The sequence below is a fragment of the Chelonoidis abingdonii genome, chromosome 1 (genome assembly GCF_003597395.2).
Source record: "Chelonoidis abingdonii isolate Lonesome George chromosome 1, CheloAbing_2.0, whole genome shotgun sequence".
NCBI lineage: Eukaryota > Metazoa > Chordata > Testudines > Testudinidae > Chelonoidis > Chelonoidis abingdonii.
This window is the reverse complement of record NC_133769.1, coordinates 220,771,700-220,789,354: the sequence shown is the minus strand read 5'-3', so window position 1 is coordinate 220,789,354 and position 17,655 is coordinate 220,771,700. Positions and strand designations below refer to the sequence as shown.

At 38.0% G+C, this 17,655-nt stretch overlaps 1 protein-coding gene across 8 annotated transcripts in view; it reads right to left on the bottom strand.

Moving 5' to 3' along the window:
• Window positions 1-1,435: 1,435 nt before the first annotated feature.
• The window catches only part of TAB3 (TGF-beta activated kinase 1 (MAP3K7) binding protein 3), a 67,670-nt gene continuing 51,450 nt past the window's right edge, over window positions 1,436-17,655 (bottom strand). For 7 of the 8 annotated variants that reach the window (XM_032777797.2, XM_032777801.2, XM_032777802.2 and 4 more), the window contains 4 exons: window positions 16,218-16,378; window positions 14,055-14,148; window positions 11,222-11,305; window positions 1,436-5,807 (listed from right to left, as the gene is read on the bottom strand). In XM_032777797.2, the coding sequence (XP_032633688.1) occupies window positions 5,659-5,807; window positions 11,222-11,305; window positions 14,055-14,148; window positions 16,218-16,378 (488 nt within the window). In that variant the 3' untranslated portion in view covers window positions 1,436-5,658. The remainder of the gene's footprint in view (window positions 5,808-11,221; window positions 11,306-14,054; window positions 14,149-16,217; window positions 16,379-17,655) is intronic. The other variant, XM_032777799.2, reaches the window with a different exon arrangement.

Sequence of the window (17,655 nt, the reverse complement as noted above, 5' to 3'; positions counted from 1 at the left end):
GTAAATGTAAGTTTGTCATGAAGGTAAAGAGTCTGTGTGCAGGCGCTGTGTTTGAAAGTGGGGAAGACCTGTACATTGAGGTTATCCTAGATATTTATGTAGCCTAATTTGATTATTTCCTTGATTTTTATTGATCGCTGTAATACAAACTGCACTTGTGCAACCTTAACTCTAAGTCAACCAAGTTTGTGTGGTAATATTATGTAAGGCAATCCCTTCCCTCATAGCAGGTTATCCCCCGCACCTCAGTTATGCTATACTGGCTTTTTAGAAGCTTGAACATTTCTTCATTTGCTACAAAACAAGAACACAAGAAACTATAAAAACATTCAGGTAACTCCCACAGTGGAAACTATTGCTCTCTTCACTAGCATTGGCAGCACCAGGAGGACCCATCCTTGCCCAGTTACAACTTAATGGTTTAGATTTTAGGCAATAGTCCCAAACTAGAGTTTTGAGCTAGATCAAACTGGAGGTCCAGAGTTTGCTTGGGATTAGTTAGCTTGACTGTTCCCACTGAAGTCAATGGTTAAACACCCAATGAGTTAAATGGGAGAAGAGTTAGGCCAACTCTGAACACCTCAGAAAATCCTGCTCATGGAGCTTGAATAGTCCTCATTCAGAGAACGGAAAATCTTTGATTTAGAATTCAATAGACATCAGCAAGCCACTATCTGAGACTGATTTTCATATAAATTAGATGAAGTCAGTTGTCTAGCCACGATACACTTAACCTGAGAAGCCACAATTAAAAGCTAGTATTTACCTAGCACCATATTTCATACAGAAAGGTTAAAAGGATCAGCTGAAAAGAATAATTCCTATAAAACCTACCAGATCACACGACAAATCAATGTAATAAACTTTATCGTTTGAAGAAAGATACTGCGCTAAGGAAACTACCTTTGCAGTGATTCAACAGTCACATGTGAGTCATTCTTAGGAAAAAATGAAAAAAAATTCTACACCATTCATTCAATAGAAGAACCTTTTCCTCAAGCCTTTTGGGGAGGTGTGGGGTGGAAATCTACAATAAATGTTCAACTGCCATTAACAGCAGCATCTTCTGGAATCGAAATGTTCTCTGGCTTACTGCTGAGAGGAAGAGAGACCAAAACACTTTCTGAACATGATTTGTGCACAGTCCCAATCCTGCAATCTGATCTGCACAAAGCACCTTTGACTTTAGTGGGACACCACGAACCTCTAAAATCTGCCCCTGTAGATCCACTTGCAAGTTTGGGGCCCAAGTCCAACATAGAGCAGTTGTTCAGGGGGAAATATATTGATTTACAATGACACACAAAAAAGTGTGATATAGCTATGGCTTTATGGAGAATGCTACACTTTAACAGAAACATGTTTAGTTGTCAAAACAAGAAAATTTGGAATTTTGGAAATGTCTTCTACTACATACGAGAACAAATGCAGGAAGTGATGTTTTCTTAATTTATTAATTTATTTTTTGCAGAAATCTGCAACTTTATGAGTATGCGCTCTCTGGAGATACCATGCATGCATCGCCTCTTAATGCTTTTCTACAATTTCATATCTTGGTAATAATCTCATTCACAGCATATACATCTAAAAACTAAAGACATCATATTTACAGAATTTAACAAGATCTTGTCTTCTTGTTTTAATGAAAAAATTTAACAGGGTTTCACACAGCAGGAAATATGGATTAGATACATCGGTGCCACCATAAATAAATAAATTTCAAGAACAGAATTTTAAAAAATTCTTTCAGGTCTTGAAAATCCAAAATTATAATATTGCATTAACTCCAATGACCTCTTATTATTCAAACAAGTCAAGAAAAACCTACCTGTATTAATATTTATAGACAAGCAATGAGAATGCCCCAAACAAAAACATACAGCAAGTTTCAATCATGGCCAACTTTAAATAATATGTTAACATTTGGAAAGGAAATAAAATAGGTGCAGAACACAGAAGCAATATTGAGTACAAAATGCATTGTTTGCGTGCATGTCTTCTCTTTATGGGGTGGAAAGTCACAGTAGTATCATAGCACATAAATTTTACAGTCTCAGAGAAGCAGTTAAGTATCTATAAGTCCAATTGTCCACCTTGAACTATGAAAGCCATTTTCACATTCCTGGGTACACCCAGTGAATATTAAAAAGGATCAAGATGACAATTTCATTTTTAACTTATTTGATATTCTCACATTCTTTATTCCCCCCCCCCTTTTGTTTTGTCCCAATTTCAGATCTTAAATATTTCTGAATTCAGTTTCAAGGGATTTTACAATCAATCATTCTTATTGTCCACATGTATTGCCATGGAAAAACTGAAATGAGAGTATAACTGGAACAGATATAGTAACTGAAAGAAAGCAATACATTTTTTTAATAAAACATGATTTAGTAGCACATAATTAGAAAGTACTAAGACTGAGACCAGCTCTTCAAAAATTATTACACCTCCTCATCACACCTCCCATCTTACGGGAAAACACACATACCACAGACACACAAATGCAGAACTCAATCTGATCTTAGGCTATATTTTACAAATTATTTTCTTCTTCGCCCCCACCTGCCCTACGCCCTCCCAAACAAGCAAGGTTGATAATTACATCAAATTCGAAGCATAGCCAAGTTTAGGATTTGTTTTGGTTTGCTATACCCTGAAATATTGTTCACAAATCACACTCTGACTAAAACTTTTAAAGAACTATGGTAGTAGGAAGGGATAATTGATACTAATAGATGATAAATATAAAATAAGTTTTTATAAAAGTTAATTTAGATGAATAGTGAAATCCTTTTGAATACCTAAAGTCCAAGTAAGTTACCAACTGAACCGTACTAGTCTAATAGCACAGTTGAGGGAAAGCTTGTTATTAAAAATAAGTAGTGCATTACCATCACAATGGTATCAGCTTCCTGCCATCCACACACACAAATACACTCAGAATTTTATACAATACAGTGCATTTTCACATGCCAGCTGACATTAGGGTTGTGTGTGCATTAAATAAATATTACACAAAGAAACCTTTTTTGGCATAGTCTACGTTTCAGTTGGGGTGTGAAAGGGTGTTGCCTGCTTCCAGAAAGTAAAATAGATGATCTATTATTCAAATACAACTTATGTTCTAACAAACTGAAGATTCAAGTACCATAAATAGTTCTTTTACTGCTACTGTTTGTGCATGGACATTTACAAGTAAATGAGTACAACAGAAAAAATTTTCAATACTTTTTGTACAACCAACAAATAAGAACTGAAAAAAAGCTCAAATAAAAATCAGCTTTGCTCTTAAAATCAAGTTGCCCATTTGATGGCACTCTCTCTCACCCTCCCAATAGCATCTTCTCAAAGGTTGCCTCTTTTTTGTCTTCTGCTAGCTGGTGAAAGCTCTGACTAAGCCTAGAATATCTTCATCCCACCAGAAACCACGCATTTAGGATTATTAGAGCTCACAGAATGAGAGTTGCTGTTGATTAAAAAAGAAAAATGCTTGCATCTACACTGTCTTAAAACGAAGTGGCACAACTGTTCTCAAGCATGCTACTGTTACTCTCATCTGATGACTCATTTTAGTCATCATTTTTGCTATTCCAGCAGAAACTAAAGCAGTTAAAAAGTCAACATAAATAGGATTGAAAATTGAAATCATACAAAAAGAAAAGGAATCATCACTGAAGAATTATGACAGAATTGGTATTGTACTGAATACCTGAATAGACAGCAGCTAATGGTGTTGCTAATCTCTCAAGGAAGAAAAATGTTTTAGTTAAAATGCTTCAGCTCATCTGTTTTCCACACTGTCCCTTCAGTTTTCCCACACTGTCCATTTATACAAACAGAATTACAAAAATGTACTCTTATTTTTAACTTCATCTGGACAGCGGGAATTTTTTTCTTCTTTCAGATATGAGCTCCTTCTCACACAGTGCAAAATCATCATCAACTTAAAAGGAAATCTCAACTCTGATGCCTTTGACTTCATTTTGCTTATTAATGATGCACACTTCAATTGATCTCAAGCAGACTTAAACAGATTTTAGATTATATTTAGGATTTAAGAAGTGAAGGAACATATTTCAATATCATACCAGATAAAAGGCAGTTCCAGATCTGAATCACAAGACAGCAGTTTTTGCTGCTATCTTTTTAAACTGCATGGAGGGAAGACATCAGAAAGGCAATACAGGCAAAAACAACAAAAAACCCTCTCCCTTTCAAATGCTGTGAAAATGCTGGATTTTAAACAACAAAGTTACAGTGTAAAAATTCAAATGCATTGTACCGGCTTCTTAAAAACATCCTCAATCAGTCACATAATTTCACATCATTCAGCTGCCCAAATCCAGAAGTTCTGATTTCACAAATAATGACTGCTTTATTACAGCAAACTGAAGCATTTAAACAAAACTGATCATTTTATATAATACAATATATTATATGCATAAAAGTACCAGTATGGTTTCTAGTTTGCAAGTGTTTTGTATTCTTCACTGTATTGCAAACATTTCCTGACCAAAATAAAAAAATGCCGTGTGCAACTTTTCCAGATCTGCCATCTGCTATTTATACAGGCTGGCTTATTAACAATGTGCAAATAAACCTTTATTGAAGAGCTAATATTGATTCTTTTTCAGCTAAATCAAGATTGGGGCACAAAGTACCTTCTGTGCTGTAAACATCATGAATTCTTCACGAAATTGGAAGCTGAAAAGGCCTAAGTAACAGGGTGCAAACACTTCTCATACATAACCATGGCTGAGTTCAAAGCTTCCAAAACAGAATTTGGAACAGTTCTGGCATTTGGCATACGTTCACTGTACTGCTACAGAACAGTCTTAGGAGAACGTTATTTATAAAAGCATAATTTACTTTTAGCTTTACCACACAATGGCCTAATAAAAGCATGCAGCAATCTTTTCAACAGTAATATGGTAGAATTGGTTCTTAGTTAATTACCAGTGTTGACACTGCTTGATGAGCACTATACAAGCAAAAGGGATTGTAGAATCACCTTCGATTTTACTTTTTATAAAGGCTCATACAAGTACCTCATTTTTGCACCAGAAGTCACAATCTCAAAACAGCAAATTTTTGTGTAGACTTAAATCACCCTGAAAAAAAGCAGCAATTACAAATACCCCTCTCTCCATCTGTTGTAAAATTTACAGTTGCATTTTCCTGTCTTCTTTCTCAGTAGTTTACAATCCAGAAGCACAGGGAGCCTTTGTTTTCCAGCTAGCTGGGACCAGGCAGGTCAGCTATGGCTTCAGTTTTTCGGGATGACTGTAATATTTCACATCATTACTAAAAATTCTATATTTAAAAATTAAGAGCCACTAAGCAGTAACTGCAGCCACAGGATTAAACGGCAGCAATTTTCTGCTTTCCTGCATACATTCTTCGAAGAGTGAATCCTTTCTGCTTTGCTCACTGAAATGGGATAAGAAAATAATATTTCCCTCTCTGCTCCCCAAATTTATTCTTTAGTGCAATACAAGTGGAAACAGTTTCACATCTTTTCCTCCCTCCTTGTAATCTGAAAATAGTTGACTGGCAAAGGCCTGGCAGATGGACTGAAAGGATCCCCATGTTTCCTTCTCCTATGGCTGTGGGCTCAAGAACTGGTTTTCAACCTAATGCAGACCCTTTCCAGATTCAGGTGTAATGTGGCATTTCACACTGCTCGCAGCGGTTCAGCGCTGGATGGTTCAGAAAGGTGCAGCTATCACAATTCCATGGAGCCCCTTCAAAGTCTTCATCTCTTGGCTGAGTCTGTGAAGTGTGTTTGGAGCTGGTTTGATGCTCTAAAGAAAAAATAATGTTATTTTTCAAACAAAGCCTTCATAAGAAAGTATACTATGCAATTTTAGCAAATATTTAGAAGAGTAGGTTAAGATACTCATCCACTAGCTAGTAGTTTTCAGCTGTTTTACACAGATATCGAAATGGCACTGTACAACTGGATTAGGATTTGAAATTCAGAAAGTACAAAATACATACATTATATATTTATTACCTACTGAGAAGGCAGTCCAAAGCTGACGAAGGTTAGTAGGGAATGAATTCACCCCAAGGCCCAAGTAAATGCTATTCAATGTATGAGTCAGTACATGTATCAAATGAGGGGAATTTTCTACGAGAAAGTGGGTTTGAAGACTCCATGCTAAGTGCCAGGCATTCAGCCCCAAAACTAGTCTCCATTGGGCTGATGGCAGGAATCTTGATGTCATGCAGGTCCACTGCAATGTACTCTTGCCCTGGTTGCCAGTAAATCAGTATACTAGACCTGCATGTAAAACAACGTATTTTGCTTTGAAATAACTTGCTCTCTCATTAGGAATATGGTTTGTACAAATATACCACTAATAGTGTCTAAAAAACTGCCATTTAGGAAGAAGAGTTTGATAGTTTTTCCTTCTGTTGTCCTTTTACCCATTTAACTACCTACATCAGGGGTTGGCAACCTTTAAGAAGTGGTGTGCCAAGTCTTCATTTATTTACTGTAATACATTTTACATTTACAGAGGCTGGCAGATGGATCTGGCCGGGACCCCGGCTGGCAGGGGCCGGCGGACAGAACCCCAGACCAGAAGTGGGGGTGGCAGATGGAACCCCAGACTGGCAGCAGGCCCCGCTCAGCCTGCTACCAGCCCAGGGTTCTGTCCATCCAGGCTGGCAGTGGACTGAGTGGGGCCAGCAGCCGGAACCCCAGCTGGCAGCAGAGTGCCACTAAAAATCAGCACACGTGCCGCAGGTTCCCAACCCCAACCTACATCTCGAGTGTTTCATAATATTACAAAGAGAGATACTAACTTCAGAAGCTGGATAATTACTTTTAGTTGTTCATTTGATCAAAAACTTAAAATATAAATCTTTTGGAATTTTTTTATTCTTTGAGACATGACTCCTTTTCCAAGTAGATTACTCTTACCATCAAGTAGAATTTATTTATAAAAGCCTATACTTTCACACAGCACCCAATTTACATATTCGTTATTTTACCCTAGTGACTTTTTCCAAGAGACTTCTTTCCATAGTTGCAAAGAGTCCTGTGGCAACATATAGACTAACAGATGTATCGGAGCATGAGCTTTCGTGGGTGAATACCCACTTCGTGGTATGCATCCAAGTGGGTATTCACCCACGAAAGCTCATGCTCCAATACGTCTGTTAGTCTATAAGGTGCCACAGGACTCTTTGCTGCTTTTACAGATCCAGACTAACACGGCTACCCCTCTGATACTTTCCATAGTTGTTATTAAAGGCTGTCAGTAATTCATAACAAAAGATTTACCATACCCCCCCCCCAACAAATGGTCTAATGCACTATCCTGCATCCAAAAGTCGACACTGTAGGATGCCTCAAAAGGAAGATAAATGCCACACACCTTTCCTACCCCTTCCTTTAGTCCAGGGGTGGGCAAACTAAGGCCCGCTTGCCCCCTCCGCCTGCCCATCACTCCCCAGTCCCCGACTCTCAATTCCCTTGATGAGCACCATCTTCCAGCATGCAGAGCCACACTGTGCTGTTTCCGGTATCGGAACCCTGCCCTTATATGGCACCCCCCCACATGCAGCAGTGCACCCAATCCCCTCCCGGTCTTCTATGGTCCCACCTTTGAGAGCCTCGAAACTGCCTAGGGGCTGCACCTGTCCCAGCTAGGGTGCCTCCACCAATGGCAGTCCCTAGTACAGCCACCTTGGTGCCACTGCATGGCATGGCACCTAAGAGTCCCCCATACCGCCCCTATAGAGGTCCTCCCTCCCGCGCCACACCCTTGAGTCCTCCCTCACCCCACTTGGGTAACATCCCTTATAGAGCTCCCCCATGCTACATCCCATAGAGTCCCCCTCTCCCACCGGGAATTCATGGCCCGCCATATAATTTCCGTACCCAGATGAGGCCCTCAATCCAAATGAAGCCCTCAATCCAAAAAATTTGCCTACCCCTGCTTTAGTCAGTGATAAATTCCATGGAACTAGCATCCATGAAGTTATAGGGGAGGGACTGAGGAATCTGTGTTCCTAAACAAGATAAAGAGAGAAGGCAACACCCTGACAAGCAGAAAAATGTATACAGTACACTTTGCTTAAAAAATGTTCATATGCTGTTCCTGAAAGCACTGATACTATGATGGTGCTACATTCAAATGTGCAGTATGAAGGAGGAACAAGTGTGTGCGAGTGAGTGAATGAATGAGAGAGAAAGGGGTTTGTTGGAAGATCTGAGGGACGGTATATTCCAGGGGTGGCCAACTTGAGCCTGAGAAGGAGCCAGAATTTACCAATGTACATTGCCAAAGAGCCACAGTAATATGTCAGCAACCCCCCATCAGCTCCTCGCCTCCTGATCCCAGTGGCTCCCGCCTGCTGGCAGCACCGCCAATCAGCACCTCCCTCTCCCTGCCCATGCCTCCCATCTGCCACAATCAGCTGTTTCACAGCATGCAGGAGACTCTTGGAGAGTGGAGATGGGGAAGAGGGAGGAGCAAGAGCATGGCAGGCTCTGGGGAAGGGGCAGGAGCGGAGTGGAGTCAGAACCTAGGGCAGAGCCAGGAGCTGAGCAGTGATCACCACTGGCACACTGGAAAGTCAGCGCCTGTAGCTCCAGCCCTGGAGTCGGCACCTATACAAGGAGCTGCATATTAACTTTTGAAGAGCTGCATTTTCCTAAATAAATTCTCAAGGGATTTGGTGCATGAGCAGTCTGCTCTTCAGAAATGTCTTTTGTGAAAGTCAGGGATAAAAGTGATTCAACAGTACCCTGAAAGGGAAAACTTTTAAGGTTGGGCAATCATCTCAAACTTCTTTCAGTTTGGTGATAGAGTTTTGAAGGTATTCCTTAGCTCCCATTCCAGCAGTGCCCTGTCCTCCTGAACTGGGGCATGACCAACTCTCACTGGTGTCAAGTAGCTCAGTGTCAGCAGTTGCTAATAAACGTTGAGGGTTGTTTTTTTTTATGAAGTATATAAAATTGATCTGTGCCCGTCAAATATATTTAGAAATCAAATCTTTATATTGCAAGTTTTTCTGCAAAAATCTAAAACCATGTACGTGTCACATTGCTCCAGTATGTATGTCTTGACAAAGAACTCTCAGGTTTCATTTTTCTTTATCTCAGACAACATCATCCATTTTTTCAGAAAATTAGTGTTTTGCCCCAGGTTACTTGTTAACTGCTTCACTGTCATCTCTTTGAATTTCTTACAAATTACTTAACCTGATTTTTACCCTTATGTTGGCACTTTCTAAAACAGTAGTAAAATAAATACTTAAAAGGGTGTAAATACGGCCCAAGCCTATCAAAGTCTGAAAAGTTCAATGAACTACAAATTGATTGTCAGTTTTTAAAATTGCACAGCATTGTCAAAGTGCTACCAGCAAACTACTAGTTAACACTTATTGTGTAGACTATTTAATGTACCATTTTTACCACATAGCACAAACTAATTTAGTTTAAATATTGCACACATTTCATCAGACCCCTGACCAAAGAACTGACTTACGGGCACCACACTCTGCTAACTACCTATTTAAGCTTTGTCTGATGATAATGGCCTGACAGTTACAGTCCATTAAGAGATTTTCCCTGTTACAAAAACAGTTTTAACATTACTATAATTTCAGTAGCTTACTCCAGCTTCAGTTTCTATGCACTTGACTTTTCTAGCCAATACATCCTGAAAGAAGGGAGGATAGAAAAGCAAGCACTGATCAATATCCATTGCTTATTTCATGTCATTGTCATACACTATCTTTTGGAACACTACACCTTGTGGAATAATTGCCTTGTGCTATTTTCCTGCAAGACATCAGGGTAAAAACACCAAAGTTTAGGTGTACCTGTGGTAAACTTATCCAACTCTCTGCCATATCCTGACTCCTGCCCATTCTCTACTTTGTTCTCCTTCATTTCCTTCCCCACTGTTCTACTCCTGTTTAAAGTGATAAGACAATCCGGGGTTTGTCTAGGCCACAGTTCAAATGTGGATGCCTAAACTTAGGCTCCAAAATCTGTATTTAGGCTCTTAAATAAATGTCTTGATTTTTCATCCACCCTAGCATGCTGAGCACTAACTCCTCAGTGTGGACGCTGCGTGCGCAAACTAAAATGTACCTAGTTTGCGTTCATTTTAGCCCTCTTTCAAAGAGAAAGAAGTTAAAGGCCTGAAGTTAGGTCCCTAAATCTGTATTTATGCTGTTAAATAAGCACTGAATTGGATTTAGGCTCCTAAATATCTCAATCACTTTTGAAACTGAGAATCTCCTAAATCAGTTAGGCATTGAAATGCTGACCATAGCAACACCAAAATACCTTTGAAAATCTGGGTCTAAATGACTTGTAGTCACCAGGTATCTGTGACAAAGCCATTAATTGAATCTAAATCTCCCAAGTCCCAATTCTGCACCTCAACCACAAGATCAGCTTTCTTCTGCTAACCACAATAGTATTCTGCAATCATACTATCCACAAGACAAAAGAAATGATGTGTGAACAGCACAGAGCAAATAATACTGGCTATGTTAGCCATTCCAAAGTTTTCAATTTTGGGGGAACAGCCTACAACATATGGTTACAGCTTATGGTTACAGTGGGACTCCTACTGATCTGAAATATTATTAATACTATGAAATTAACTCTCTCTAATTCTGGTCAAAATGGTGACCATCGAGCTGACAATGTTAATGGGAAAAACATAAAATACCAATTCAAATTACGAATTTGTATTACTGATTTAATTTATGTATGGCTATCACTACAGTTATGTTTATAAAAATCCCAATAATTAACACTACTGGAAGACTGAGGCATCCTAACCTAAATAGGATTTAACCAAAATTATTTATTTTAAAAAATGTGTTTATTGGACGTTCAAGTTAATCTGAAATCAACTGTAAAAACGTATGTACTTTTTATTAGTGAGCAGAATTATGCATAAACATATGATCAGAATATTAATTTTAAACACTGATAGAAAATAGCTTTTAGTGCCAGTGTTACTGTGCTGTATCAATATACATCTGTTTAAGTGTCTTAACTGCACAGCTTGTAAAAATTTATAAAACAAGTAAAATGTTGTTTCCTGCTACTACTGATTGTATAAAAAGAATTGCATTAACACTTACTGTAACACATGGGAAATCTCCTTCTCAGTGTGAGAACTACTAAACAATGAGATATATGAATGGTTTTCCTGGCCTTTATTTAGCGACTCACCTTTTTTACATGGCTTTGGTGGCACAACTGGACCAGGCTCTATATTATCATAAAAGTTGCTCATGGCTTTCGGATCAAAGTTACCTGGTAAGAGGGATATAAACAATACCAAGAAAGGATATTAGAGAGTATATGTACAATACCTTTTTATACGATGCATGTTTACAGCTTATTACATCTTCCATATCTTTCTGACTCAAATCATATTATCCCATTGCAGCATTTACTTTGCAGGCATACTACTACACTGAAGAAATTGTAGCAGACTTACCACATCTCTCTGAAATTCCGTCACTCTTCAGAACTAAGTTTATCAATAAAAGTTGCAGTATTCCACAGATAGCAGTGATAACTAATAAAGGTTTAAATAAGCCAAATAATATCTAAGAGAAAAAGGAGATAATGTTTCACCCCATCAATCTTATCTCCTATGAGGATGCCAATCGTTTAAGGAACTATATACCTAAATTGAGATCCCCTTGACCATGTGGAAATAGAATCAAAATAATTGGGGCTAAAAACGGTACTGTTTTGTTAGGGGTGCCATACTAAAGTTCTAATTAACTTTTTAAAAAAACAAAATTAATAGTAGCTGCTCCAAACTGCTTCTGAAAACCATGTTCTCTAGAAGTTCAACTTTCAGTGCTGTATGAAGAAGATCTCTCCTCTGTAGTGTTTTAATTTTTCCTCTGATATTTTCAGCTGGTCTCCTAAATTTTCAGTTTACTTGCTCAAGATTAGTTACACTGTCTCTCTTCTTCTGCTTTGTCATTTCAAAAGGTGAAGCTCTTAATAAATTGGTAGAGGAATGTAGCGCAAACCTACTGTAGCTGCAGATGCAGGAGAGAAAGGGTGATAAATAGGAGCTGCTTCTAGATCGTTGGTTAGAAAAGCAGATGAAAATCAGTTTGGATTTAAATGAAGATTAGCACTCATTTCTGAGCAGTTCTCTCTGTTTATACCCTTCTGGGTATGAATCGCATAGTGTTTTTATTCTTCATTTTCATGTATCCTGTGCAGTTTCACTGGTCTTTCACATTTTCTATATTCTCAGTTGGACCTGGCACATAGGTTTAATTTTGTGGTTAGCAGTGATTGTGTATATGCCTAATTGTGAATTTGACACCCATCAATCCCATTTCTGTGTCGGTGTTCTAATATGTAATTTATTTTAAACATGCTCATTTATAAAATGGGATCACAGTCCCCACAGAGAATGAGTTGTCTGTATACTGTGGGAATCTGTTTTTCGGTTTGCTCTAAATGTTTTGCAAGTTGTGTCCTCTGCTAGAGGACATTCTCATTCCATATTCTTCTAGTCTCTCTCTTTTTTTTCCTTTGGTGTGGCAAGGGCCTAGGGATCAGGTTTGAAACATCTAGATAATTGTTTTTTTAAAAAAAAGGAGGGGGGAGAAGATAAGATTCTGTTTGCTCTGCATGGACATTCAGGATCTCATGACATTTTCTATAAGAATTACCACTGGATCTCCTAATATCCTTCCCAAAATTTCATCTCTGGCAGATGGGCTGGATGAATTTCAGTAGTATCAGGTAAAACCTCCTGCTATTAATTGAGCATCTTCAGTTCCCTAAGAAGGAACTCACCAATCCAGAAACTACTCAGAAACTTGCAGGATCAAGCATATCTGAGTCATGTTCTATTTCTTTTAAATGGACTGATGCGAAGACATTTGGGTATTGTTACTAGTGTTTACATTTGAGAGGTAGTTTATTTGCTCAGGACACAAGTGTTTTGTTCTAGTCATCTGAAAGCTTTCCCCTCTACGTTTATTTCATGTTATGTTCTATTTCAACCTTGTTCTGGATCAGAGGTTTTCCCTGCATGTCTCCGGTTTTGCTTTGTTTTCATAGGGCAGCTTCTATTTGGACAGCCAAGTCTATTTCTGTGTGCTGGATTGCTTCATAGATAACTGAAAATGCCATTTCTTTTTCAGGACAGAGCTTCTAGGGTGAAGGCCCCAGAGATTTACAATTTAACTGTTTTTGTAATACATTTACCACAAACTTTCAAAAACTCCTAAGGAAATATCTTTTAATTAGAATTATTTGTATTTGCTGAATTCTTGGTTTTAAACCATGTTGAGCTGCATCACTTTCAGGGTCCTTGGTGCTAGCTCTTTTAAGTCTTATAGACCTCACTTTCCATTTTTTTCTCTAATTTCAATAGTCTGCCAAGCAAAGGAACATGTTGTTAAGATACATTGTTTAGTTGGTATTACTTTCTTCTTTCTTGTCCTAACATAGAAATGAGACAAGATTTATACCAGACTTTTTAGACTATAAGCACTATGGTCTTTTTATCTTGTATGGCTGGTGCCTATGTCTTCAAAATACAGATATGGCAAGTGTGTTCTCAGTTTGAAAGTGGCAGATGTGACACAGCAAGAGCACACATAGCTATTTATTTACTACACTTTATTTAGTGTCACAATAAGTCACAGCAAAGATATGTTTGCTGCAGCAACAAATATCAAACTCAAGAACTTGAGTATGGAACCATCATCAAGGTATGCCCATTTTTAGATTCAACTATCTTGACAAAGTCCTTTCAAATTGTTATTTATAAGTAATTACTTAATTTAATTTGGGCCCACTTTTATTGAGAACGTTATTAACAAAAACCACACCATCCAACCAGCTTAAAACTGACAAAGAAAAAAAGACAGGTTGTGTCTTTCATTCTGAAGTAATGACTTGATATCAGTAAAACCCAGTTTTGATAAAAAAGGAAAAGAAAAAGCCAAAGATCTACTCATATTTAAACACACACCACATTAAAACTTATGTTTTACAAAAACAATCAAGTCTATACCTCTAGATTGAAGGAGGTCAACTTCTTTCAGAGTACAGTCAACATTTATCTGGAGCTGTCTATTCAGGCTTCTCAATCTGGTCATTTCCTCAGGCTAGTAAGAAAGGACCCAAAATAGCAATTGTAGGAAAGTCAGCATCAACTCTAATGTAGATATAACAATGTTATTTGTCTCATATGTTAACAGTTCCTATTAATAATGTTACCGGGGGCAGGGTTGCCAATGATGGGTAAGTGCAGCTGAAAAAAAAGAATATCCATAGCGAATGTCAACATGATTTCATGGGAAATGTTTAAAGATATTTTTAAAATGAGTTCTTCATTAGGCACTTTGGCGATAAACAAACATATACACAGATTTAATACTTACCAGGAAGAAAATTGTGCTCGGCTTTTAAAGTTATCAAGTTACAAAACCTATGATTGCAGTTACAGTACTCCTATACCCTTAGACCAGATGCATATTGCCTTGGGAATCTTTGAAAGGTCAATGACCAAATTTTGTTGTCAGTTTAACTGGTCTAACTCCTGAAAAATCAGTGTAATTGTTACGCCAAAATTTGACATTCCTGTATGTACCCCAGAATTTGACAGTACGGCAATCAACAATTTTGTGTGTTCAATCACTGCCAGCTGAAAATCTATCAACAGATAGTTAGGAAAATCTTAGGCCCTAAGAAGCAAGGCCAAATAACTGCATGTTTTCAGTTTTGCTATCAAAATAATAAGTATAAATTAAATAATTTTATTTGGACAGCCATCCTTGGTCTTAAGTGCCTCTAACATCTTTGACATGTACATTTTATTGCTATAACTAAAAATGTTTTTTTAATAAAAACAAGTGGTTTTTCTAAAATTAGGGGTTGTTATGGTTACGCACTGAAAGTCATTATCAAATTTGTGTTTTGTTTAAAGTTGGCTACAAAAAATTAGGTGAAAAAATTTGCTTTGGAGCAATCCAAAGAAGTTTTCTTTGGGCAAGAATCTGGCAGTCAAACAAAAGAGGGGACCCCCTAAAGCTAATCCTTCAATATCATTTCTTAACTTCAGGTAAATATAAATGTTTTTAAATGCTCCAGACTACTGCAACAGCATATGTATGTATCTGAACTTAAATTCTAATAAAAATAGTTTTAAATAAAAGCACTCTTGCTTGCATCAATCATTTATCCAACACATAAGATAAACCCCCATTAATTTATTCCTAATACCACCTAAAAAAAAAATACAGTAAAGTTACCACTGCTTTGGGTTCCAAAAACCGTGATCAATAGTTACTCCAGATTTTTATCCTTATACACTGAAAGCAGCATCTGACCTCTAGTTTATGTTAATATTAGCAGCTGCAAATCAGGAATTTGCACACCTCAAGATGATATGCGTTACACCAAAACTTTTAGCCCAACATTTCTCAACTGTACAATGCTGCATAGAATGGATAGTGGGAAGTAAGGGATCAACTGATCCATTCCTGACATTTGAACATATTAATGAAAGTAGGTGTCCTGATGCATATGGGCCTGTCTATACCAGAAGAACTATTCATTACTAACAGCAGGGATTAACAATGAGTACAGCTAAACTGAGGAGCGTAACTCCCATTTAACACACTTGAGAACACCCGAGTGTGACCAGCCAAGTGAAGCCCTAAGTGCTCTCAGATCTACCACACCGAGAGGTTAAGAAGTAGGAGGTCTAAGCGGTACAGATATATTCCAAGCAGTGACAGTAGCCTGGCATACTGAAGCTCCTTTTCAAAAATCAGTCCTACAGGCATAACCAAACTGTCCATGCCAAATCTTCAGTATAAAATATAGACTCCCTCATTAATCTCCTCCTGGGCACTCATAGCATATTTCAAAGCAGTCATCATGCTGGGGTACAGAAAAGCAAACACATATAGGTGTCACTGTGTGCACAACAACATTTCTGAAAGTGTAGCCTATATGTGTTTCTTAAAGTACCAAACAGCTGTTTATTTCAAAGGAAGAACTGATCTTGCAGACAAGCCACAAAGCAAAGAGCAAAAGTCACTTGCCAATTCAAAGTGTTTAATCTCCAAAACATCTCATTACATACTGTACTTTGTAAGCTGCTTGCATGAACAATAATTGAACAAGAGAGCTTCAAAAAAACTGATTTTTACAAATACAAGTTTCTTACTGTTGGGATTGAGGTTGTACAGCTTACTCTTCTAAGTCGCCTCTGCATAAGATTGTGCTCCATGCTATTAACTTCAGTTTTCAGCCGCTCTAGTTCCTCTTTCTCAAGCTTCAGTTCTTTTGCTAACCTCTCCATCCTTGCTCGCTGATGTAATAGCAAGGCTAGAGTAGTATAGAGAATAAACAGTCAATATAAAGCACTTAATTAAAAAACAGAACTCTTAATTTGTGTGTAATATACACAAGTGACCTTTCCAAAATAATAGGTGAGCATAAACATGCAGCCACGTATCAGTGTAAAGATGCTTCATGCCAACTGAATTACAGTTTAGAACAGTAAATTCTTCCAGAATAAAAATAATGTTTTAGACAGTAATTTGAAGTTCATATTACCATTATGGTCACTGCTTCTTTTTTGTATTTGGTCTTTCTCCACTCAAAAATACAAAGGCACCTGTACAAGGAGAGAGCTTCTCAGGATGAAATAGCAACCTAATTATACTACTACTGCACTGTCAGGAATAAATACCAGAGGCAAGAATTAGAGTCTGAAAGACTGCACCAGAACATGACTTCACAGCTGCTGTTTAAAGCGTCATCTGATTTCTCAGAAGGTCTCACGTATCAGTCAAGAGCCAACCCTGTATTGATTTTTGCAGTTCTACTAGAGACTATACAACGAAGTTTTTAAAAATTGCTGTTGCCCTTTGGAACGGTAGCAGGTTTAATATCCAGTATTATAAATTCACCAGTGCTCACAGGTAAAACTAACGAGCAAGGAGAATCCCTTATTAAAGGAAGATAGACATAAATTAGTTAAAAAATCTTCACTTAAAGACCTTCAGGACCTTTAATTCTATAGTTAAAGTTGAGCCATTCCTTCTAAACCTCTTTCAGTCGTTAATAACGTCCTCAAAAACTTATGCCTTTCAGATGAAATTTGTCATGTTCAGTCTCAGGGTACGTCTACACTAAGCGATTTTAGTTCCGAATTTTCATTAAACGGTTTTGTTAAACGATTGTATTAAAGTCGGTCACGCGGCCCACACAAGACAATAATTCGATGGTGTGCATCCATTGTACCGAGGCTAGTGTCAATTTCTGGAGCGTTGCACTGTTGGTAGCTATTCATTAGCTTCCCATAGTTCTCGCAGTCTCCTCGCCATTGGTTCTGGTTGAATCCAATGCAAAAACAGTGTCGCTAAGTGATTCTGGGTAAATGTTGTCCCTCTTCCTTCTGGGAAAGAACGGCAGACAATCATTTCGTGCCCTTTTTCCCTGGCAACGCATAGCATGGCAACCATGGAGCCCGTTTTGTCTTCTGTCACTGTCACGTATGTGTACTGGATGCTGCTGACAGAGGCGGTACTGCAGTGCTACACAGCGCTTTCATTTCCTTTGCAAGGAGGCAGAGACGGTTTCCATCCCTATTGTACCAT